This window comes from Prinia subflava, chromosome 3 (genome assembly GCF_021018805.1).
Source record: "Prinia subflava isolate CZ2003 ecotype Zambia chromosome 3, Cam_Psub_1.2, whole genome shotgun sequence".
In the NCBI taxonomy this organism is placed as follows: Eukaryota; Metazoa; Chordata; class Aves; order Passeriformes; family Cisticolidae; genus Prinia; species Prinia subflava.
In genome coordinates this window covers 80868669-80895299 of record NC_086249.1, presented here as the reverse complement: position 1 = coordinate 80895299, position 26631 = coordinate 80868669, and the positions used below count along the sequence as shown (strand labels likewise).

General features: G+C 41.6%; 1 protein-coding gene across 1 annotated transcript in view; it reads right to left on the bottom strand.

Annotated features, from left to right (window-relative positions):
- The window catches only part of SH3RF3 (SH3 domain containing ring finger 3), a 246203-nt gene that overhangs the window by 7837 nt on the left and 211735 nt on the right, over nucleotides 1–26631 (bottom strand). The window contains exon 9 of the mRNA XM_063392696.1: nucleotides 5110–5447. Within this exon, the coding sequence (XP_063248766.1) occupies nucleotides 5110–5447 (338 nt within the window). The remainder of the gene's footprint in view (nucleotides 1–5109; nucleotides 5448–26631) is intronic.

The window sequence follows — 26631 nt, the reverse complement described above, 5'->3', positions numbered from 1 at the left end:
TAGTGCAGATGAGGGCAAAGAGGCTTCTCTGACTCCTTCAGCTGCAGAGCCTCGTGCCACACTTTCCACAGGGAGACACTCATCTCATGCACACTGCCAGCGTAGGAGTCTGTCTGGTCTGAATGACTCATGCAGGCCCTCTGTCAGTGTGCAGGCAGACACCAAACAATACTGATCAGAACTGATCAGTAATTAATGGCTGAACTCAGCCATGGGCATGCTAAAAAAAACCCCAAATACTCACTTGAGTAACTATGTGTATCCAGAACACTGATGGAACAAGAGCAACTTAAGAAAATGTGCAATGAGACAAATTAGGTCGGCAGGACTAACCTCCAATCTGATTCCATTTAGTGTGCTTGAATTTGGATGCTTAATGCAAGTTCCTGTTTCAAGTATCATGCACTAAGGACAAGTTGCATGAATCCAGTCCTGTGATTCCAATAGGTCTCTTATGCATTAGGGATACATAGTTTTGGAGGCAGTGGATACTCAGTGCCAACGGAGCATCTAGCCCAGTTAACCATTGCTTTTGTTTATCAGTGGAGCTCTGTTTTTTTATCCTTTCACTGGCAAGTTGCAGGGACCTGCAAAGCACCTCTGCAGACTACAAGGCAAAACCTGCTTCTCCATAATATGGTGACTGAATCAGCAGCCTTAGAAGAACAAGTCTCAGTTGGGTTTTTTACCTTTTTTCTGGAAATATCTCAGGATTCAATTTCTGAGATGGCTGATGATTGTTTCCCAGTCGTAAGGCAGGTATCCCTACTCAGAGAAGCACTTAACCATGTGAATAGGTGTCACTGTTCAGTCAGAAGTTACTCCTTGGGTCATTTCTCTAATATCACTTTCCAGGAATGAAAAGAACCCTTCTTCTGCTTTCCTTTTTGGCAAAGAAGACATACGAGCACAGCAAAATTGAAGTCAATGGGTATTAAGCACATGCCTGAATGCTTCCTTGAATTGGGAGCTCAATTTCTAATGTGGCAGTGATTTGTAGAAAGATACATGGAAACATGGAGGGATCTATTTTCAAGGTCAAACTTACTGCTCCCATCTTATTCTGCAGCACTGTTGTGGTTGTAACTTGGTTGAAGGCTGCATGAAAACCATAGGACGCAGTACAGATATGCCAGTCGTGACAGTAAGTCTGGCCACAGCTGCTTTATCACAATATAGCACGGCAGAGTCAGTGCCAGCTCCTATAAAGGAGTCAACAACGCGTGACATGTTTTACTCAGGTTCGCCTCTGGGAACAGTGCCAGGCAGCCAGGGGAACATGACTCACGCACACACACGCACACTCAACTCTCCTGTTTTGCTTAATGTACAGTCACATTTTCTTGAAGGGGGTGGCAAGGGAAGTATTTTGTTTTGGTGCTGCCAGGCACACAGCCCATCCCTCCTGTGAGCCAACGGTATTGGTGGGATGTGGGCAAGGCTCCCAGTGCTTGCCTCACCACAGTGCATCCCTGTACTGGTCCTGTTTCTTGCACCAGCAGAAACTGGACGGAGCAGTAGGTGGAAAAGGGTGTGTGGGGCACACACAGCCTGATGGGATATTCACTTGGCAGTCAATCACTGCCACATGAAGTGACAAGGACACCTCCTGGGAAATTTCTCTGCTCTGCTGCTTGTATTGCTGGATGCTTTATGGCAGAGAGCATCTGAAGGAATGTGGTTTTATAAACTGCTAGTGGAAACTACACCCAGAAGGCAGAGATGGGCTCTGACTACCCCAGCAAACTAGACTAATATGAAGGCTAAATGACAGGAGAGCTAGGAGCAATTTCCTTCCTAATCCAGTCATCCATAGCCAGGCTTTGAAATACCAAGAAGAAGATAATTGTTTTCCTCTTTATGTAAAAAAAAAAAAAAGGAGAGACTGAGAGTATAAACATTAACAGCACCACCAAGAGGGTTAAGCTTGCTTCACCTTTCTGTCTACCTGGCTGCAACTCCCAGAAAGGTCTGCACTGTCAGGCAGCAGAATAGGCAATTCATCCCTTAAATAGTGAGTGAGCTGCAAGCAATCAGAGCCCTTTAATGCACCTCGTGGTGCACTGGGTTTGATCTGTAACCTGGATGTGGTGAGTGCTGGAGCTGAAGCCAACCACCATAGGAAAAGTAGCGGTGCTCTGCTGCCTGCATGAGCCTCATTTTGAATGCCGTAAATATTAAGGAATGTGCTACTTCTTCCAACCTTTCAGTGCTCTGTTTCTGTGTGCACAGATGGGCGTTGGGATACAGAAAGCCAAGTACAGCTAAGTGTACTGAAATGCTTTGCAGCTTTTTAAAATTTTTTCCAGCATCTGAATCTGTTTACCTAACCTTTTCTTCCCTCTCCTCCCTTTTCTTTCTCAGAGAATTGCTCCTACTGTGTGGATGAAATGCACCAAAATGCAAACAAGCAAAATATGGAGCTGAGTGACGTTGAATGCAAGTTGCTCCATTGCCAGATGTGAAAAGAACAAGTGGTTTGAAAACCATAATTTGTTTTAAAAAAAATATAACTTGGTACTTCTGAGAAATCTGATGATTTAATGAGCACAGATGGATGTGGGATGAATTTCTAGCAGACAAGTGTTTAATGTATCTGCTCAGATTATTTCAGGACTAAGCATTATCCTTCCTAGTGCATGAAGGTAATTAATATTTCCCATTATGGACATGAAAAAACCCATATGATCAGTTAAGGAATGCAGATACACCAATGATATGGAAGTTAATTCATAAATCAATTAAAGAATCTTGCCTGCTGTGTATAATTATGGTTCCTTCAATTATAGCTTATTTTCAGATTTAAGACTCAGGAATCAAAATACGTAAAATCAGAGTAAGTTCCTTATCACCATATACTGCAGCTGGAAGTATTTACTCAGTTTTAGCACTCTAAATCTATTGCTCCTGATTCCAGCACAGCTAAGAGAATGTAGGTAACCTTTGTCTTTCTGGTTCTATTCTGCCACTTAAAATAGCCATCACTTAAATGTTTCCTTACCTGGACCACCCTGAGGTGGACTGAGAAATTTGTAGGGTATGGGACTAGCCCTGGCATAGCCCTATTTAATAAAATAATGTGTCTGGAGTTCTCTGTAGTAAAGCTTTGAGAGCAGCATATTAACATCCAGCTCTGGAGACATCAGGGGCTGTAGTTCCCAGCTTCTCTTCATGGCTACATTTAACTAAAGGTGCAGCAGCCCACTGATTTAGTTACACTCATGCTAAATCTGGTTTATATTGATTTAGCTTTTCTTATAGCATTAATCTGAACTGATGTAGACCAAATTAAGTGTGCCTAAATAGGGATTGGTTTTTCACTCCTTTTAGTAAATTACTTTTTCATGGATTTTAAGGGCAAGAGACGACTGAGATAGTCTGTTCTCACTGCCTTCATTACAATGCTGATGGACTTCCCTGTATTTATTTCTGCTTCAAGTCTAACAGCTGCACCTGAACAAAAGTATCTCTTTCAAAAAAAAAAGCCAAATCTAGTGTAAAAATATTCCCATGTCTGTCCTGACTGCAGTCTCTTACAGACTGTTACCATGCCATCCCTACACTCTTTACCAAGCGTGCTAGAGCTCCCTGTGTCTCTCATTGCAAGTACATAGTTTTAAATCTTCCATTTTTCTTATGATGCTTCTCTGAGTCCACTTCACTTTGCATGAGATTTGCCTCTTCTGAAATACGCTGTTACTCTGTGTTCACCAGACCAGGAGCTGAATTAGCTCTGTACCAACAGATCTGCCCTACCCATCACCCATCTCCACTTCAGTCCTCATCCTGCAACAGCACAGGTTTTATGTCGACAGCTCAGGTTCAGGACCCCACTCTTGTTGGGCTGCACTACGTACATGAATAAGAGTTTCTAGTGATTTCGGATGTAGAGTTTGATTTGATGTCAGTGAATCAATTTTCAATCCATTTAGTATCTGCTGGGCTGGTTGTGTACAGTTTACTCAGCAAGAGGTTTTATGGTAACAAACCAGATGCCTTAGAAAAGTTTGTTACGGTGTCACTGTCACCTTCTTAACCAAATTCCAACTGCATTCAGTAAAACACTGTATAAGGTATGGACAGTCCTGTAATGTCCCTTTCTGTGCATCATCTGCTTCATAATCCCAATAGGATTCAAGATCAGGTGCCTTGCCCAGTCCATTCCCTTCAGCTTCTTCCATACCTTCAGACAAAAATAGTTTTTTTCCGACTTCTGTGATTTTAATGTTATTTCAAAATTGTTTTAAATACCAATTCAAGACTGTTCCCTGAACAGCTTTTTGAAAATTCTTCAATGCTTTTGTAAAAAACGTGTTTTCCTCAATCACCTTCCAAGTGGAAAGCGTTTCAACAGCACTGTAGCTGTGTATTATCTATTCCCTTTCCAGTCCTCAAGCTGCAGTCCTGTAGGAAACATTTCCCTGAAGCCAGTGTGACTCTGCACATGGAGATCTATCTCTTTTCTACAACTCCCTAGCTCTTTTGTGGTCAGTTTCCTCTCTCCCCTCCTGCTTTTGTATTTTGGTATTCCTATTCTTCTTTTTTCAGGTTTGTGAAGTCAGCTACCCCGAGGTACCAAGGTGGAGAGCAGGCTGCTGAAATGAACTCCAGAATCACTTGTACATCCCTCTCTAGAAATGAGCTACATTTTTGGTAACAGGTCACTGAAGATGGCCTTATCTGTAAGTATTTTAAACAGGAAGAATTTGCAACCGTCTTTGGTATTGCAGAACAGGACATGTCCAAGTGGGACATAGTATGTCAAGTCCTTTAAGTTAAAATACTGGAACCCCATTTAAAATGTGGCATTTGCCAACAGCATTTACACCATTTGGGCTGAGAAAACAGTGCTGTCCTCCACATTTAGACCAGGGCTGTGGAGTGTCATGGACAGATGCTCTTAAACATTTCTTTAAACCTGCACGGTGTACCAAATGATTTTCAGTGGTCTGATGCCTGTAAGCCCTGTCTTCCTAAAAGACAGCTGAGCCACGTACAGCCAATCTACACAACACCAAAACTGCAACAACCCTTGAGCCATTTAAACTTTCATCCCTCCTCCAATTGCTCCCTGTGGATGCAGGCAACCTCAGGAGAAACACAACTTACCTTTCCCGGGGCAAAGGCTTGGGCTCTGGCCGAATAGCTGCCATGGAAGAGAGGGGTGGCCTGGCAGGTGAAGGGATGGAAAAATTCAAATCCAAGGAGCCTGTTTTCCTGTGCAGAGGCTCCAGCCCCATGGCTCCTTGCATTTCACTCTCGATAGGACACGAGCCGGCTCTGCCGTGGCTGGAGAGGGAGGACAGCTCCGGCCCCACTGCCCCCTGCAGAACTCCTTCAAGGGCTGTCTGGGGGTCGTGCGTGGGGGACACAGATGGTGGGGACCGTGACTTCTTTTTTGTTGATGCTCCTGCCAGAAGTTTCAACAGCCCACTCTTCTTCTCCTTCTGCAAAGGAACCAAACAAAACATGGGCAGTGAGCAGATCTACCAATTCCCTTTGCTTTCGTTTTGGTGAATCTCAATGTGTGAGGCAAAAAACCTCTCAAAACTGCCATAGGGGTGGATCCAGGCAGAACTTGATCCTATGAAAATCCCTCCCCATTGAAAAGAGCTTCAACTAATTTAATAGAGTAAGGACCAAACATACTGCAAAGATTATCTCCATTTTCAAATCTATCCAGGCAGTGATCATGTGCCTTTTGAAAGAAAGAGTGCAGCTACACTGGCACAGCAAAGATACAAACTTCTCACACAGAGAAGACAGCAAGCAGAGTGCTGCCCTCTCTCTTGAAGAATAATCCTGTCCCTCAATAGAGATACATCCCACAAGTAAGAAGTCAGGACCCATGGCTAAAAACCTCTGCTGGGAAGCACAATGGGCTGAGGAGAGATTTCAGATCCCAGCCCACTGCAAGAGAAGCATTCATCATTACTGCCTCTTTTACTAACTGATGCAGATTTACAGGAGGGAGAATGGAGGCACGAGAACTTGGTTTAACAGCTCTTTCCAGAACATGCCCGCCTTCTCATCCTGCATCACACAGCAATAACTACTCGTGTCTCCCTCCCAGAAGCGGGTCACATCCCCTCAAGTGTTAAGGTAAAGGTATCACCTTGATGTTTAAGATAGAACACAAAATTCACAATTGGCAATTGCAGTGGCAGTACATGGGAGGCTTCAAAGTTCTACAAGGATTTCTGACTCAGAGAAATGAAAAGATGGTAACAGCACCCTTTCAATTAACGGGGAGAAAAAGTTTAGCCTGTGTTCCTGAGGAAACACATCTGACCTTTTGAATTTTATAACAGTGTGAGAAATCCTGCTGCACATTTACCTCAAGCACACACAAATACCAAATACTATGTCCTTCATCTTGAAAGTTTTTTGGCTAGAGGTTTGTATGTAGAAACTGACCATCCTCTCGTACATGCTCCACAACGCTAGGCTAGAGTTGCAACTAGCAATGCTGTACAGTAAGCTTTTCCATTTTTTAAAAATGATACTAGAAGTTTTGCAAAGGTTTATTAGATTTCTTCCTCTTTTGTCAGAAGTGCAAGCCATTACCCAAGCTTTCTTCAGAGGCTCAGGGATGTGAAGTTTAGCTGTATTTGATAATTTGTTCAATAATAGGATCCCAGGGGATAAAATCAAACCCAGAAACGGCAAGACTTATGGAACAGAAACTCTCTCTATATATTCAAGTAGGAACACTCATTGGAAATACAAGCCAGTAATTTATTTATTCTCTGTAGACAAAATGTCCCATGCAAGGTTTAAAATTATGCTCTTTGATGTTATGACTGCTGAAGTAATTTCTCAAAGCAGCTTTAAAGAATAGAAAGGCTACAATAAAATAAATATAAGCTTTTAGAAGATGCTTGGATTTACTACAGTAAATGTACTTGGAGTGTCTGGTATTTCTGCTTCCAAAGTTCTTATTTGCACTCTTTAACTGTCATGGACTGGTAACAGAAATACCTTAGATGTCAAGACACAGAAGAGTTAAAATGAAGCACAGTTGTCACAGATCCAAAGTCCACTGATTTTTGAAGAGCAGAGTCTGAACTGTGCATCCAGATCCTGGTCTCCTGCGTAACACCGGTTATGCTCTAAAAGAGTGTTCTGCACTTACAGGATGAAAGGCTCCATCCTGTCAAGATGTTCACCCAGGCAGAATCCATGGAAGGTAAGGGAGGCTGGCCATATGGCACCACCAGGTCAAAAAAATTAAATCAATTCTCCTGGAAACAATAGAAAAGCAGACAAAATGCCCCCGATAAATATCATCTTTCCCTGATGGGAAGGGACTATATGGGAAGTGTGCTTTCTGGAATTCACCTGAAATACCAGATAAAATGCTTTAGTTTTTCTCTCACTGTCTAATTAAGAAGTATTGTTGCTGTCATCATTATGTAAAATTCTAAAGCTCTTCACTGCAAAACTCTTCTCTCCCTGTGGCACACTGAAACAATAGTTCTAATGATCCCAGCATCCTGTGTCAATATGCATTTGAAGGTGTCCAAAGGTCAGTGACAGAATACAATAGCCATCGAGGGGCTCTGGAGAAACAGCTCTTGTGCAGCAGTGAGCACTTTGAGCCTCTCTAACTGGCAGTCTTGCAAATGCAAAGAAACTATGTGAACTAAAGCCCTATATAACGAACAATTAATACTCCTATGTGGTAGCAGCTTTTCTAATTTTTGCTTCTAATTTTAATACCTTGGCAAATTTTCATTAAAAAACCTTGTGCAACTTAGATCATTTAAGGCACAGGAGCAAAAATATTTTGAATGAAGGAGGTGCTCACACCCATCTACACATTAAAAAGCAGATGAGTCTGGCAATCATTCAGTTTTGTTTACAAGAATGGCTTCTACTCTACAGGGTTAGCCCTGGCATAAATTTCTACTCTTAAGCTACTATCCCTACAGAAACAGAAAAGCTATAATGAACTTTAATAAAAGGAAAAATAAAGAATTGATTTTTAGCCCCTGCTGAGCATTTTACTAAATTTTGAAATTACGATCTATGGTCTTGGAAGACAGAAGACGACTTAGTTCAATTGCTAAGCCCAGTCAAAACCTGAGCAGTACCATCCTTCAAGTCGTGGCCTTGGGCAAGATATCTAGAGGAGACCTGATACCAACCACTTTGTGTGCGTGGAGATCAGACAACATGTCCAGCTCTTTCTCCCTTTGAGCCTGCCTCTCAGACTTCTGGTATCACATGGCCAGATCCTCTGCTGACACTGCTCAGAGCATTTCAAGCAAAAGAAGGACTGTCAGGAACTGGTAATTTACTGCGATGTCTCTCATGAGAAACAGATTGGGTTTGAACCTTCTATGATCAGCAGTTCAACCTAAACCACTACATGCCTTCCTCTATCTGTAAAATGGGACTAAGCTGAAACTCCTTCTTGTGCTGTGGGAACTCGTTAATGATTCTAGTGTTACAAAGCTCTACATTTCTTTGGGAGCAACCAGCTCTTTTCCATTCTTTAATATTAAAAAAAAGGGAATGGGTTGTTAGTACGCAGTCCCAGTAGTGATTTATAGCAAATGTCCAAGTATTATGAATTCATTTAATATTTAGTGTAATAGCAGCCATCCTTCACAAGAAATTAATATTTATATGTCTATTCAAGACAGTCCTTCAGCAGTTTCACTGTAAATCAATGAAGCATTAATGGGCATAAATGCTGTAAAGAAATCTACATCCATTGGTTACAGACTCTGTTGCTTTTGAAAAGAGATAAGAAGTTTACAGGGGACATTATCTGATGACTTTCAGAAATGTTTTTGAATTAAAAAAAAGATTGTTTACTTTTTTTCTATTCACAGATAGTTGTTTTATTGTTTTCTAGGAAATCTGTAATCTACTGAAACAGCTGTGTAATTATTGAGTTTTCTTTGTCTAGTAGCTACATTTCCAATTGACTGCAAACTGTGTTTGACATCCCTACCCTCTGAATCTGCCAAGGTCAGACCTTCACATCTGTGTTGATGGATGGATTCAGTATGGACAGCACTACTCCATCTCCTGGTTAAACATGCCCACATGTTTATATGAATTTAGATCATCACCTTTGTGTTGCCCAGGTTTTATTCTAGGACGTTCAGAGTCAAAAATTCCAAATTATTAATTTCAAAAGGATTCAATGGAAAGCAAAAGAACAAAATTAGCTCTTACAAATAAAATCCATGCTGTTTCTAATTAAGAATAAAAAAATGGTCTGTGAATACAGACAATATAGACAACTCAGAATTTTTTCTCTGGCACAGCTGACAGTGGAGGCTCTGTTCCTATGGTGTAGCATGAAGGAATCTCAGAGGAAATCAGTCTCTAGCAGCACAAGGACAGGATGGGCAGCACTTCTGTGACCCTGCAGCACACCCTTAGGGAAGCCAGCACTTGGACAGGTGTTCCTCTCAATACGCCACAGTGAGAATGCTTGGAAAAGTGCATGCTGTCTGACTTACGAAGAATTAGATCAAAAATAAATTCTGAGATACGTAAATGTTGAAATATTTTGCTTCACAGTAATTGGGGATGATTTTTCCCCTCATTAATAACTCACTTGAAGATAATAACTAGCTCTTCTTTCAGCTTCAGGGATGAGATGAGCACAGAATGCAGCTAATTCATTGATGACTGAGTGATAACGGAGTCCCTTGTCTGCAAAGCAATAATCACGCCATAATCTAAACAGCAATTACCTGTACTGGTTTTATTAATACAGTTATATTTTTTTAAAGCACCCAAATACACAGAACTACCTGGTTTAGTTTTCTTCCTCTGCAGTTCCTAATACTTAATTTTCTACCTATCCAGGTTCATTAAACAAATGAGGAAACCTTACTGCAGCTGATAGAAAAGCTGTCCCCAGTCACTGAAATGAGGTAATTTCTCATGCAACACCAGTTACATCAGTAGATAAGAAAGCCAGAGGGAGAAGAAGAGGGTTCATTTAGAAATGAAGAAAAAAGAAACAAAACTGCTTAAATGTTGCCCCGAGCCTTATGAGGGCGCAAATGCCCTCACAAATCAGGAACTCATCTATCAGTCAGTACCCCCAAAACACCACTTTAATTGCTTGTTTAACTTGGTCACTGCCTGTTTGAGTAAATGTGAGTTAGTGGCTGGAGAACAGTGCATTTTTATTCTGATTCCAACATGTCTTCTGGTGATTGATGCTTGCATTGAAACAGTAGGTCATATTTTGGATTATGTCTCTGAGGAAAAAAGCTATCTGGGTTTTTAAAATCTGTGAAATTATTTGACTTGAGATTTTGATAATCATTCAAAAAGCCCTGCCAACGCCCCCCAAACCAATACCATCTCAAAGAGAAGCTTCAGGTCTAGAATATCTTTGGATATGTATTTATTATGTGCAATTTGCCACTGTTTCACATGAGACATTGATGACATACTGAATAAAACAACAGCGATTATTTACTATACATTTTCTTCTGATTTTAGGGAAAGACTAGTCTGGTATTATATACTGTATGAAAATACTTGCCAAAGATTTAGTTTTTAATGGAGACAGCTGCTCCTGGCCACAAGTCTATTATTATAATCTCAGTATGTTATATGCCAAGAAACAAAAAGGATTTTAGGATCATAGTATCTTTAGCTTTTAAATTCCAGTGACAGTAACATACAGATGTGCACAAAATAATATATTTATTTATTATTTATTTGAAGATAGCTATTATTAAAAACAGGGGAAAAAAGGGGTAAAATATATTGCTAGGCTTGACTGGGAATTTCAAATGTTTTGAAAACAAAACAGAATAAGAAATTAGTGTTCAGGTCTCAATACAGCAAAGCACATAGGCACTTCATCATGTGCTTTTGTTGAACTGAGGCGGCTGCAAGGCTCTAGAGACTACAAAAGAGATAAAGAAGGAATCTAAAAATATATTTCAATATTCAATTTAGATTGAATATTAGATTTTTCAAACACTGGATCAAAGTCAAAGGTTAGCTCAAAGGAAAAAAAACCCAACAAACAGAAGAGGAAGCAGAGAGTGTCAGCTATTAAGCTTCCTGGAGGCTGCTGAATTCAGAAGAGGTAGAAGGTGAAAGAGACTCTAACATGGCTAATGGGGAATGAGGGACAGATGACCTGCTCCACTGATACTGTAGGAGTTTTAGTGCTACCTTTTCACAGGAACAGCTGAAACACACACAGGGAATTGAAAACTGCTGCTGTGATGAAGTAACTCAAAACTGTGTACAGATAAACTGAAATGCAAGAATACCACCAAAGAAGTGATGAAACCGTGGTTCTCAAGAAGACTGTGTGACATTTCCACTTACTTCCAAGCAGCCACCCTCTCTAGAACTAAGGCCAGATGGATGTGTTTTAGTCCACCTCTTCCTTTGAAGTGTGAGCAACCTCTTTTGTACATGAAAGAAAGGAGTAGGCCTGATATCCTTCTACATTTGACGTTCAGCTTCTTTCTTTGCTTAGCAATCCACTGGATTTCAATTATCCTACACAAGTAAGGGAAGTTCTGCTCAAAGCACTGGGATCTCCCCTCTCTGCTCCAGTCTCCTGCCCACCACCATGCCTACATAGAGAGGCATAAAGTGTACACTTTTGACATGCCTGGAAAACAGAAAACTGACAGGAAATATTCACCTACAACATCCCTTCCTGTGGAGACAGTAAGTGGGAAATGGACTGTTTTTTTCCCACAGCACAGGAATTAGGGGGAACCTAAATGAGATTATCAGGCAAATGGTTGAAACTAAAAAATAGGAAGCACTTTTTCACACAACACATAATTAAAAGGAGACTTCATGCACATAGTATTGTGGAAGCCAAAAGTATGAAGAGGTTCAAAGGGGATTAGACAAATTAATGGAGAACAGACCTAGCAAGGCCTATTAAAACAGTGGTATGAATCCAAACTCTGCTTCAGTAAATCCCAATAGGTAAATGAAACCATACTTAGAGCACACACAGGGTAACTCCACCTCGCTATAAAGAGACCATAAAAACACTAACGTTCTCAGAATTATTGCTATGGTAAAAAATTTAGGTATTTTGGCAAAAGCCTAGGAAACAGGACAAAGTCAGGAATGAGCCCTCCCCTGTGCCCTCTCAGTTTTGGGAAATCAGCTGTTCAGAGACTTCCTCAGCTGCAAGGGTCTGAGAGAGGGCAAAAGGCAGCCATCAGGATGCACTGTCAGCCAAGGGAGAGACACAAAGGGCTGGGAACTGCAACCCCAGAGCACTTTCACAGCCCTGCAACTGCTATTTGGATTCCTCAGCTCCATCTCTGCTGTGCAACCACAGATCAAGGGTTGCTGCACTCACACTGCACCAAGGAGCCACAAAAGCACCGGTGACAGGGCTGACAAGGCCCTATTCCTTCTTGGATACCAGCTTGCTTCCTGACCTGACATGGCACGGTCTTTGTACACGCCAAGGGCTTCCTTGCAGCTACCATGAGGGTCTCCTACACTATGATAAACTGTGACTTGAGGACCTAACCTAATCTGAAGCCCAGAAATGTTACACCTTTGTTTTAATACAAATCAAGGTGCCTAAATGATCTAGGTAAGTGTGGTATACTAGCTGTACTTTCTTGTGAATTGAAGCAAAACAGCTGGATAGACCATAAGCATTCTTGTGAAACTTGAGGTATATTTATTCAAACTAGAGGATAATCTATCACAGCTTGACTGACAGCACAGGATTCTGAAATGAGAAAAAGATGTAGAAAGAAATTAACTGCTAGATAAACTACTTAAAATTGAAGTTTCTAAATAAGATGATTTAGACTGACTGGTTAGCTTGCTGCTCCTTATCTCTCCTAAGGAAGTGAAAATGATTTATTGGTCCTGGGAAGCATCGGGAACAACACTCACATTTTGCAGAAAGCCAGAGCAATCTCACTTACTGAATGCCTGAATGAAAGAGAATCAATGACAGAAGTCACAAGGTGCTTCAACATGCTTTAGTCTTACACGTAGTTGGCTCTGGCTCTACCCAATCATGAGGGATAGATTTTGTTTCAGGAGCAAACAGTTAAAATTGCTTGGCCTTCCTTTGTAATCTTGTCAAATGACAGGCAAGTGACACTTGTACTTCTATGGAAAGCAGATACCTGAGGGTAAATGGTTTAGATTAGTGGAGGCCATCTTGTGCTTTATCCCTGATGTATTTATTCCCGCTTGGTTGATCTTGTTCCAGCAGCTGTGCCACCTCAGGCTGTAATTTCAGTACTTCCAACAACCTACATGGTATTGGGCTGGCTTGCACTCAGAGGAAATATTGCTTGTGGAAAAATCGGGTATCACAGGAGGATTATTCTCCTCTAAAATCCATTCCCCACTTGAAGAAAAAAAAGGTCCATCAGTGGACAGTGCAAAATTGCCAGAATTTGTGTGTATACTCATTATGGTGAAATAATTCCTTCCAAGGATTAAACAGCTCCTAAAAGATGTGTTTAGCTGGAGACAGAGGAGTCATCTGAGACTGACAGACTACATCACACTTGCAAGGACTGTGGCCTAGAGGGGATCAAAGCAGAAGCTCCTCTTGCCTCTATTTCTGAAAATTATCTGGGCTTTGCACTGCTGCTGGGGCATCCTGGACTGAGTGGGGACAGGAATGAGAGGAGCCATAATGGTCCTCAGATGGTCTGACATTTTCGAAGCAGGTCCCTGACACCACCAAAGCCACGAGCATGGAAGTTTTGCTCTCTGAAGGCTGACCTCCAGTTTTGGCAGCTGTCACATCATCAAATCTGAGCATTACCCAGAATTTTCCGATTTCATGCATTAAAAACATCAGGCCTTGTCCCTACTCCCTCCTACCATCGTGACAGTGTATCTCAAACAAAGCAAGTGATATTACTAACATGCTCCAGCTGATGGCTTCTTTTCTGGGTGTAAGAGAAGCTCAGCCTCTGAGCACACAGGGGCGTGCAGGGAGTCGCAGGTAAAGCAGCTGAGGTTTCTGTAACCTCCACTGTCAGCTGTGCCACAGGCATTTTCACTCCTACTATATTTCCAAGCCCTGTGAATTACTCCTAGGACACACTAAGATAGATGAAATAGTTTTCTCTCATGAAAATCTACTGATTGAGTATACCCTTAAAAAAAAAAAAAAAAGAAAGAAACCCAGAATAATTTTAAAGTTTTGCAAAGAAAGTGGGTGTCAGAGGAATGACCAGGCATGTAAATGACAATTTCTTTGGTAAAGGCACCAAGGAACTGTCACTTTCCAAATGCCACAACACTTGGGTTGTAATTACTTGAGAGCTTTGCCATGGCAAAAAACTTGCTTTTCCAAGTCTTGGCAGCCTATGTCATAAGAGCATCCTCTCTTCTGCTTAAAAACCCACACAAATGCTACCCACCGCCCCCCCCCCCCCCCATTTGCTTAAAATACCCTATACTAAAGACAGATCCTTAGGAACAAAAAATTCCTCTTTGTTAAATTAAAGTGCAGAGCAAGAAGAATCAGCAATGATATATGGAGCTAACCAAAGGGAATAAGTAGGGCATAAGAACAGAAGGGGAGCCAATAGCACTGTGGCTTTTTTTTCCACTTTTGTACTAACCCTGGTTTTACTTTGCTATCCTGTCCCTCCATTCTACCTTCTTTTCATTTGTCTGTTTAGCCCTCTTCTTTTTCCCTGCCAAATGACCTGCAGATATGACCATGTAATGAAGTGCAACTGAGTTACACTGATTTAACTAATTACTGCTTGTCACTTGTACTACCCAAGCCCATGTTCTCCATTGCCTCATTCTATCCCAAGACAAAACACGTTAGCTCCAATGTCAGACCTGAAGTGATTTGGGTAACCCAAGATGTGTGAGGATATGCTTTATGCCAGTGCTGACAGTAGGGTAGTATCAGTGATGCAGCCCGTGAGAAGCATCTCACATGGGCTACACACAGACTCACATCTGTAACCTCAAGTGCTCTCTGAACACAGATTTGTTGCATGTCTGGATTGTGCTATGCAATAAGACAGTGACATCTGGTTGGTGTTTTCATTTGCAACTACTGCAGAAATAATTACCAGTGACAGCACATATACAGCATACTCCTCTTCACTCTGCCAGCTATTTGACTGATGCAGAAGAGGCCAGTGTGACCTGAAACAAATGGTGAATCCTGCCAACCAATGGAAACAAATGGTCAGTTTTAACACATAGGTTAAAAATGCTTTTGTGAAGATGTTGGGCAAATACAGCTCACATCTGAAAATGATGGAAACTATATAAAGATAAAATCACTACTGCATTGGAGCAGAAATGACAGCTTTGTCATTCCATCTCTGAGCCTGCCTACCACAGATGAAGATGAAAAACCCTTTACTCAAGTCAGATAATGGTGGAAAACTGCAGGGGTTGATTGACAGACTGGCAGGCTTTCTTATTTTCATTTTAGCAAAACAGAGTGGGCAAATATTAACTTAAAATTGTCCCATCCTCAATTTGATCCTGGTTGATTGGAATGTCTCTGCCTATAAAGACAGCAGAATTAGTAGCCCATTAGTTAAACAATCACAACTTCTATTCAAGGTCCTGTAATATGATTATTTTCCCGAATCTGACAATCTTCCCAGAGCAGAGTAGGCAATATGATGAATATCTTGCACAGGTTTGTTCTTTCAACTTCTTCCTGCCAGAACAGCAGTGTGTGTGTTTGAGGAGCACCTTCCAGCCCCCCTCTTTTTAACTCAGCATTACTCATGCAAGAATTCCAACTACAGATAAGCAGATGCTACCAGTTGCTTTGCAATGTTTTCCAGTTAATGATTTTCTGTCAAACCATGAGGACATTTCAAGTATGTACGATCAGGGCTTGTCTCAGTCCCAGTGCTAGTCAATCTTCCCTTTAATTACTTGCTGCATGAGCTACTGAGTGTACTTCTAAAACTAGCAGTGGGTACTGAGCTGATTGTGTCCACAAGTAGTGTCCTGGCTTTACCTGGGACAGAGTTAATTTTCTTAGTAGCTTGTATGGTGCTATATTTTGGATTTGTGAGAACACAATGTTAATAACACACCCTGTTTTAGTTTGCAAGCAGCCCTTGCACATTGTTAAGGCTTTTTCTGCCTCTCACCCACCCCACCAACAAAGGGGCTGGGGTGTACAAGAAGCTGGGAAGGGACACAGCCAGGACAGCTGACCCCAAGTGACCAAATTGATATATCAGACCATATGGTGTCATGCTCAGCAATTGAAAGCCTGGGGAAGAGGTAGGAAGTGGGGCACATTCAGGGTGATGATGTTTGTCACTCCAAATCACCATTACTGTAACAGACCTGAAGACCTGCCTGTCAGTGGGAAATGATGAGTGAATTCCTTGATTGGCTTTGCTTGCGTGCACAGTTTTTGCTTTACCTATTAAAGTATCTTTATGCCATTCCATGAGTTTTCTCACTTTTACTGATTCTTTCCCCCTTCCCACTGTGGCAGGGAGCAAGTGAGTGGCTGTGTAAATCTAGTCTAAGCTGCCTGCCAGGGTTGATCCACAACAGTAGGATTAACAGGGTAAGAATTTAAAACAATTTTCCTATAAGGGAGAAATTATCCCAAGTCACCATCATGAAATCTGCAAAGACAAGCATGATATACAACTGTTAGGAATGAGAAATCAAATGCTGCAATATGAGGAGTGACTGGCCAGCCAGCAGCTCTGCAAAGGGACATAGAAGTTCTACTGGGTCACAAACTGGGAGTGAGTCAAGATGCTGTTGTGAAAAAGACAAGCTTTATCTGTAAACAACTTTATATATAAGTAATGGAAAGTGTTATTCCACCCTAGCTTGCACTAACAAGATCTCAGCACAACCCTACTCTGGGACACTGCTCTCTAACACTCCAGCAAGCTGAAGACTGCCCGGGGAGAGATGAAAGTGTAACTGGAGGTCTAGAAAACATAACTGTGAAGAAAGGCTAGGAACTGGACTCAGTGAGGTTGAAAGAAAATTCTCAAGGACCAAACACATTATTAGTTCTTGAACATGTGAAAGGCTGTCAAGAGAAAGCTGATCAGCAGTTTCATCTGGAGCAAGACATGAAGAAGTAAGACTGAGTTATAACCATGAAAGATTTGTGAGGGATAATAGGGAATTTTCTCACCTGAGGAATATGAAAGGAGGGAATGGATTGTTCAGGGAAGTTGCAGAATTGTCTTAATGGAACAATTTCAAGAAAAGTTAGGCATCTCAAGAAAAGCTGGGTAGTTGGCATCCACCTGACTTTCTCACAGCAGATGAATGGAAATCCATTCCAGGCTTTGGGGCCACCATCCTTACTACCTCCCCTGTGCCACTGTCTCTACTGGCCAGTTGTATCTCTCAGTCAGGTTCACTCTAAGTCTGCCAACCAGGAGTATCTGGTTTAGATCTAAAACCTGTCCAGAAAAATTTTAAAAGTTGGAAAATCAGTTCCCTCTTTTATGTCCTGGTCAAAGCCTAGCTTATACATTTCCCTTGCCACAGCAGGCAACCTTGTATTGACAGGATCTGCCTGTCTGACATCCTCCCTTTTCTGTCTCAAAACTAAAGATATAAAAAATAACACGATGTTGTACAGGAGGGAATAGAGATCTCTGAGGTCATAAAAAGCCACCTAGTTCCACTTAAAAATGTACTAGTTCTGGAGTGATCATGAATTTGGACAAAAACCTACAGCATAGGAAATCTACTTTACTGCAAAATAAGTTGGCCATGGACTTGCATTAAATTAGTCTTCTCTCCCTGAGGCATGTGGTGACGAAGCCCAGTGCTTCATCAGTCCGCTCCTAGTGTGCTGAATACAGTGATCTGGGACTGAAGGCTAGTATTACAGCTTCTGTAGTCTTAACTTACAGAAGCATGTCAGTGAATAGGAACCAAATAAAATATAGGCAAAAAAAGGCAAAGCAAGAGGTTGAGTTCTGCCTTTATAATAAATTGCTTTTTAAAAGGTTGACTGCATAACACACTATATTAATTGATTACAGGCAGCCTGCAGATGTAGTGTCAGAAAAGTGACTTTTGCATGGTGTACTTTTTGAATTCCTGAGACTGATCTTTTCTCCAGAGGGCAAAATAGTAACGTCTTTTTTCAGTCCTTCAGAGACGTGCACTTGGTCCAAAGAGAATTACTAGATGCTTGAGACATTCAGTCAAAAAAAAACCCAAACAACCCAGACTGACTCTAAATTGGCTTTGCCATTTGGTAAAAGAAAAGTGGAGGGCTCGTAAATTTTTATGCTGCTTCTGCAATATGAATAATAAACAAAAGTGTACAAAATAGGATAAATATCCCTCCACTAAAACTTGTTTATGCCCTCAAGTTACATAACAAAAATAGAAGCATGCCACAGATATTTGTTGACTGTTTTAACATGCTATTCCTACAGTATTGATGTTTTGTCAGAAACTGCAATTTCTTTCAGTTTACGTAATACTTCTAGCAGAGCTTGCTGAAAGATTTCTGCATTGATTGCAGATATTTTAACCCACCTAGGAAAAAGAAACATGGGCATTGAAAAGTTGATTAGAGACAATTTTCACAAGAAAATTTCAGACTTTGTCTCCAAAAAAACCTGCATTGGCACTTTAAATTCTTGTAGCTCAGTGAGTAATCTCTGTTGCTTTTTGGTGGTTTAGTACTTACTGGCTTGTGAATTCACAGTTGGAAAACTGCTGAAGAAAACAAATGAGTCCCGAATGTGTGGGACGCCAAGATGCCACCAACTCTGACACACTGCAAGTCGTTTCATTGTTTTCAAGGCATCCCGCTTCCTACTCTGCTTTTCTGCTGGAATGGTTTCTGTCTTCCTTCCTGGGAATGGTGGGGTAGTGTCAGCTCATGCCAGCTCTGTGTGTTACTGCTTCAGGCAGAAAGCAGAACTACAGGGACAGGAAGAGCATTCACACTCTGGGTTTTTTAACCCATGCATGAAGATTGAGAGCTTGATGTCATGAAGGAATAAGAGATCGAGACATGTTCTTCAGGAACAGGGCAGGGAGAGGGCAGAAGCCATGAGGGGATGCTCAGCTGCAGAGCTGTGTGGTCTGGGGTGAGGACTGGCCTCTGTGATCCCGCAACAGGCGGAATGTGTCAATGTCTCCCACTGATAGCACAAGATCGCTTACAGTTCACCCAACTAATCCAGGGATGTACTTGCCATCCCCACCCACAGCCTGGCCCCATCCACCATCTGGTCCTGCATGATTTCTTCTGCAGGCAGGGGAATGCCATGGGAACGCCAGTGCCGGGATGCTCACACGCAGACACACACTCGCGCACACATACGCCTCCAGCCTTCTGCTTCCAGTGCTCCCTTGCATGCTCTTTCTGTTGTCAGTTCTACTTTCTTCCTCAAGCCATGCTAAAGATTTAGCAAAAGCTCATTGGTCCTCTGTGCTATAAAATTAGGTCTCTACAGGTGCCAGAAGAATTCTGTGCCTTGGCATCCAAACAGCTTCATCTCGAGTTAGTAGATAAACTGAATTTTCTCTTGAAGTTAAAGCACTCCCCATCTTTTCTTCCTCAGGATCTGCTTCCCCTTAAGGCCATAGAATGCAGCACAGAACCACTCAAAAGAGTGTTAGAGAAATCCACTGCGGACACTTGAGAAATCCTGTGACAGCACTGTGAGGCAGATAAGCAGAGGTGGGAGGGGAGGAAAGAAAAAAGGAATAGCTTTCGGAGACTGCTTGGCAGCAAAGTCAGTGCTCGAAATATCTGTGGGGAGTTTGAAAGCATTTCCTAACATCAAAAATGTGAAGAAGAAAAAGAAATTTTGATCAATGACTTACTGCCCTTGATCTAAGCAAAAGAATCCCAGCCAGTCAGAAATAACAGAAATCTGTTTTATTGTAAAGCTTAAGTTTTCCATGTTTTGACAGCTGGGGCTCATGCTTTTGGCTGGGTAATTTGCCAGCCTTAAAATATTCATCGCGGAGTTGCCAGGTTTTTGTCCTTTCAAACTGAGCTCTAACGATGAAGGAGAAGGTGCTGGAGAGATTTTAAACATGACTTTTCTGCCCTAAAACAAAACTCTGTGGCCTGAGTTCACATGACCAGAAAAAGAGGTTTCCACTCCCTGGCCAAGTTTCTGGTGAATCACTTGTTGGTCACTGAGCCAAGATTCACTTTCTGGAGCATGGGAAGCAGTGGCTCATTTGTGATGAAGACAGCCCCCTTGCCTTTGTTGAGAGGAAATGGATTAACAGTATGTATTCTGTGTACAAATCTTGAGAGAACTGAACTAAAATATTCCAGACTAAAACATCCTTACCAAGAAACAAACTGGAACACGTTACATTGAAAAGTCATAGCTGATTCTGAAAATGATCAGTGAAATGCTGGTGTTGGTGGCTCCTGGATCAACTCAGATGTCTTACAGAGGAAAATTAGTGTCACAGAATTTATTCTTTTTGATGCAAACCTTTAGATTACTATTCCAATGTTTCTCCCTCTTAACACATCCTACACTTATTCTAAGAATTCAAGTCAGGATCTTCTGCTCTTGTGCCATTTTTTAATTGTTGTCTTGCACTGTTTTCATTTAATCACTTGGTTGTTATAGTTCCATTCCACACCTGTGCAACTTAGTGGGCTTTCTTAGTTGAAAAAAGAGAAATACTTTTCCCAAATTGAAAAATGTTAAATAATTTCATATCTGCTAGGAAGACTGAATTCCTCTTCCAAAAACTCAGGATCAGCGTTACTGACTTGCTATCTTAAAAACCTGCTTGCATCAATTGTGTCCTTAGCTTCCTCTACTCATCACAGGTGACCACTATTTTTGTCACATCATTTTATATCTACAAAGTCCTTGCAAGTGCTCAACACTTCAGTTTTGAGACTGATCTTTCATTTTCTGGATAAGGAATTAAAATATTTTTGGGGATATGAAGTGATAAATCCCTTTCACTCAGGGACAAGTTAATATGAGATGAAGTTGCAATGCAGAAACTAACGGTAAGTAAAATTGAAAGTGCATAACTGTGTAGGATCTGCTTCTTCAGACAGTTTCAGGCTGATAATTGATAGCTTAATTGGATAGCTGTAATAACTAAGGTCAAAGAGCATCTCAAGAGTTTATGAAGCCAAATTTCTAAAGGGCCTTTTATCTAGTCTCCAACCCTACATAAAGCCAGGATGGATGACTAAGTGTGCAGGAGGCCTGCACTGAGCAATGCTGCCAGGTAGGACTGGGCACTGGGCTGCAATTTAGGAAAAGGAAGAGAAAGGCACTGAAGGAAAGGGGAGTGGCGGAGAGCGTCTCTCTGGTCATGTCTATTCAGGCATAAAAGACAAGGTCAGGATTTAGCAACAAACTTATGTCTGCATCCATTAACCTTTGTGGGTTTGGCTTATATCAACTTCCTGCTCTACTCTGCACTGGTGCAGCCTCACCTCAAGTCCTGTGTGCAGTTATATTGGGCCCACAATATAAGAAACATATAAAGCGATGAGAGAGCAACCAAAGAAGGGCTATGAAGATGATGAAGAGCCTTGAGGGGAACTCATGTGAGGAGCTTCTGAGGTAACTTATCTCATCCTGGAGAATGAGAGGAGACCTCACAACAATCTACAACTTCTTCATGAGGAGTGGTGCAGGAGCAGGCATTGATCTCTTCTCTCTGGTGCCCAATGACAGGACCCAAGGCAATGGCCTGAAGTTGTGCCAGGGGAGGTCTAGGTTGGTATCAGGAAAAGGTTCTTCACCCAGAGGGTGGCTGGGCACTGGAACAGGCTCTCCAGGGAAGTGGTAACAGCACCAGCCCAACAAAGTTCAAGAAGCATTTGGACAGTGTTCCCGAGTACAGGGTGTGTTTCTTGGGGTTGTCCAGGGCCAGGAGTCGAACTTAATGATCCTTGTGGGTCCCTTCCAACTCAGGATATTTTATGGTTCTATGAACTAGCAACTTCCCAGGACAACACAGGAGCATGGTTTGTGTCACACCACTTACCAGGACATTCTTGATGAGCAGTCTAGATGTAGCCATCCTATTTTGGGCAAGAAAAAGGCTTAGAAGCATGGATACAAGTCATGCAGGGACATTTACAGGGCCAAAAAACAGGCCTTGGCTTGTTCTGTTTTGCAATGTAGTTCTCACACCAGCATCATGCCAAATATACTGTATCATCTGAGGAATGCATTCATTTTGAGCAGGACTGATACTTGAGAAAGTGAGTGACACTGGTGAAAACAGACAGATGTTTACTGATTCAGTCTCCACATGCAAAACTGTTGATGTGTGTTCAAAGTAATTTTCTGAAGATGTTTCTCTTCTTATCTTAACATCAGGAAACAGCAGCCTAGTGTATTTGCCCATTTGTTGTGACTTGTTAATCTAGATCCTCTATATATTCCAGGGACACAGTTCTTAAATTTAAAGCTGCAAACAGACTAGTTCTCTCAGCATACTTGAAAGAAATGTTTAATTTTACACTTCCAATTTTCAAATATTTCACTATACTCTGGCTAGGTAAAACGGTAAGGAATTGCTGTAACACAGTGATGAATTAATGACTTGCTTGATAGTGCAAGCTCTTATTTTCCTCTCTGCCAGCTCTTGGGCCAGACATTTTGGAAGAGTTTAATCAAAATCTTCATCAAAAGCCAAATGAGTGGATTTTAAAGAAAGTTTAATTACAGTGGTCAAACCACCCAGCATGATTTGCTTGATTTGATTAACATAATGAGGAGCTCATTTAATGAGAAATGCATTAATTCATTCAAACAAGTGGTTTTATCAGTGGTATGAAGCATCAATCCAGATTATGTACAGCAGAAACTATTAGAGCAAAAATTGAGCAAGGTCAAAGCAGTAGTCATACCATAATTACCAGCTCTCAGCTGTAATCTAGGAGTTGAACTTGGGTAGTATTCACCCTGCCCAAAAAAGCAGGATCCCTATTTAAAAAGTCCCCCAAACCATACAGTTTTGCTGTACAGCTGAGATCTCCATCTTTCTTTCAGATGTTCAGAAGATTTGGGAACTGGGACTGAATTTTTTGACTTTCAGATGGCTACACATGCAGATATTAGTAACAAATGGCAAAGAGCTCAAAGGAACCCTGCTACCACTCCACACCCTTAAAGGAAATGGATATTGTCCATTTGCTCTTTGTTTTATCTCTCTCCTGATCCTGTGATATCTTAAGGATGCTCCTATCCCTAACCTGGCACTGAGTGACCCTGGGGAAAAGCTAGTATTTTACTTCTGGGGAAAGGAACCTCTTTTTTGGAGAAAGAAAAAAAAATGCCTCAAGTGCGAAGTATTTGAGGAAGTATCCTTCACACTTTCCTCTCTTCCGCTGCCTTCTTTATTTCTCACCCTATATTTCAACTTTCCCTGTTTCAGGACCCCTTCCTGTGGGCTTTGCACAGCACCCTTCACCTGGACCCCCCACTGGCACCTTTTCTCTGGTGCTCCCTGCTCTGTCTCCCAGCAGCTGCCAGTGCTCTTCTCTCTCCTATGCCCTGACCACTGTTACCTCTTTGACTTGTGCCATGCTCTCTCACCTTTCCTCAGGCCACTTGTTATTCCTGCAGTGTCTGCGCTGCTCCTGTGGGAGCTGCCTTTCCTGCTGCTTCCTACTGTGCCTGTACAGCTCTGAAACTTCTTTGATTTTCAAGTGCTCTACTTCTCAGCCTGCTTGGCTGCCAGAGGAGTTTCCAAGTACTGTTGCACAGTGGACTTAAGCACTGTCTGTGGCACAGTTTTTCATCAGCTACCATCAGCAGCTGCTAAAGGAGACCATGCTCAAAACTGTTCCCTAAGCAGACAGAGGCTGGTCAAGGAGCTGAGATGTGGAGCACAAGCCCAGTTGCAGATGGGATCCTCCAGGATGAGATGCATCACAAGTGAAGACTGGCATGGAGGCAGAACTTTACCTCCTGATTAAATCAGCAGGAATATGACAGTAAGACACTATTATTAGGGTACCTAAATGAATGTAAGTACCAAGGTTTACCTGCAGCTTTGGAAATTTGGATCAAGATCTTCAAGAAATAAGCTGAAGCAGAGAGCTAGAGATGTCAAAAAATAGACCTAAGGATTTATTTGCTATATTAATAGAAAATGAGCAAGAAAATCATTCATGCTGATTTGAAAACCATAATCCGTAGGATTCTTTCTGCCAGTTGCATTTAAACCACAAGGAAATGAATAAAAGTTGGAGTCCCTTGATTTTAGAGAAATCCTGGGATGTGCCTATATGTGACTGCTGCACACCAACAGGAACTCGTGATATTGGCATATAAACATTTAGCACAGAGGAAAGCATTAACAGTGACAACTGCACCATAAACTCAGCGAGGCTACTCCTGAGGTGAAGCGGATTCCATCTTGGAACAAGCAACACAAACAGCATACATGGACTCACTGCAGAAGCTGCCTCTTGGCAGCTCACGTTTAGCATCCCTGAGTGGAATCAATGTGGGAAATCATAAACCATAAATTTTTAGAAGATCATATCTTAAAACACTTTCCCCCACTATCTCCCAGTCCAGCCTTCAAGCAGACAATCAATGCTACTACAGTTATAATCTGAAGAAAATTCCCCAAGGACCAATACATCTCACCATACTAGAGTGATAAAGGCAAAAATTGCAATTTATCTCCACAGCCCTCAAAAGAACCATGAAAAACAATGGATCCTTGTCATGTCCATCCCTGAATGCAAACTACTTCTTTTTGATGTACTGTGTGCCATCTGTACCATAGTGAACTCACACTGACAATTTCTGCATAAAAGAAAACCATGGTTAATAACAAGAAAATGTCTCCTATGTCAGTTATTCTCTAATCATTCAGCCTTTTTTCTCAATGGTATCCTACAAAAGACACTGTAAATAATAAGCCAGGATTTTTGGGACACCAAAAATTGTTGATTCTAACAACAAGGCTAATTTTATTGCACACTACAATTTACATCATGTGTGACTTGCTAATCTCAGTTTCTCAGGAGATAATTACCTGTGCATTTCTTCCATCCTGTGTTCAACAGAGCTGAAGACCTTATTACCTCTCCTCTTACTAACTTCCCCTCTATTCCTTTCATCTCAAAATACCTGACTGATTAATATAGTGAAACTGAACTCAGAAAAATTGCTTCTGATCTTTGCTTATCTGAGAGCTTGCTAGCTGTGTTCCTCCTTCTGTTTTTTGCTCCTCGATCTTGTCTGATTTTTTCTTATTACGTGCACTGCTAACAGATACTGCCTTTCTCCAGTGATATTCCCTCTGAGTGTTGACACTTTCCTGTTTACCAAAAAACCTGCCCAATCAGCCTTCACTCTGAAAATACCAAGCCCTGTTGCAGATATGGTTCTGACACAGATGTCTTTCTGAATAGTTATATGGCTTTTATTCTGACATTATCCAAGCTCTCAATTGCTTCAAAGAAATATTTGGGCTTACCAAAGAGTAGTAACAACTTATCTGGCCAAACATCAGTCACTATTTCTAACGGGAAAGGAAACATTGCTAATTCAGATCTTTCTGAAATGAAAGTGAACTATAACATGGACAAGATTCAGGAATATGTTGCTCAGCCAGGGCAGTTAGGTATTACCCAATCAAGTCAGAAATGACAATTTTTGCTGTCACTTCTCTCTGATACTTCCCAGATAGTGAAATGGTCTTTGGCAACACCCATTGCAATGATGTTGCATATTATTTTCTTCTCTCCTTCATGCAGAGAGTTCAAAAACCTCTTAACTTCTCTGCATCCCAATTCAGTAACTTTAAGCTGTAACAGCTTGGGGAAGATTAACCAGTATCTTAGGGCTGTGCTTGATAGAATTTTGCCCACAAACTTCCAGTGTGCAGTATCACATGAATTAAAATATGTGGACCTCTCACTTAATGTGTTTTAGGAAATAATAAATAACTCAGTATGCAATGCTCTGAGGCAATGGGCAGCTCTACCACCTCCTGCCAAATGCTACTCCCTTCCGTGGACTTGCAGAAGTAGCAGGTGTTGTTCTGCTTCCATCACATGCAGCTTTGACACACACCTGAGAGTTGTTCTTTGAAAGCAAGTACCTAAATGTCACATCCAGCGCAGAATTTCTACACCCTTCTTCTTTCACCAAAATGCATTTGGAGAAAATTCAAGACAGGACTAGGGAAAGCATTTTAAAGCTTGTATTCTTCATTTTGTGCAAATAGGGGTTATCTGTGGCCTTGAGGACACATGAGACCCACCACCTCAGCATTACCATGTACAAAGAAACTGTTTACTCTATATGTGTCTGTCACCAGAGAAAAGAGCTCAGGGAACATATGGAAAGGATTTTTTTCAGGTTCAAAGGAAAAGCAGGCCCCCACATCTCTTCCTCCTACTCAGATACAAACCAGGATCTCGCTCTGCTAGCTACTACAGAGATAATCTTCAGCATTGATATATGGGAACTGCTGACACAATGTAAACATTTAATCAAAGCAAAATATCTGCCAAGAACCTAAAAGGCTGGGAGCTTAAAGCAGCTCTCCTCGCTGGCCTTCCTTAGCAAGGTGTGCCAGGTACCTAGCTATCGGTCCCACTGCTGGCTCCTAAGAAACTGACCCTACAGCACACTGTACCTACATCCCATCGAGCAGTACCCAATCAACAACTTCTCTTTG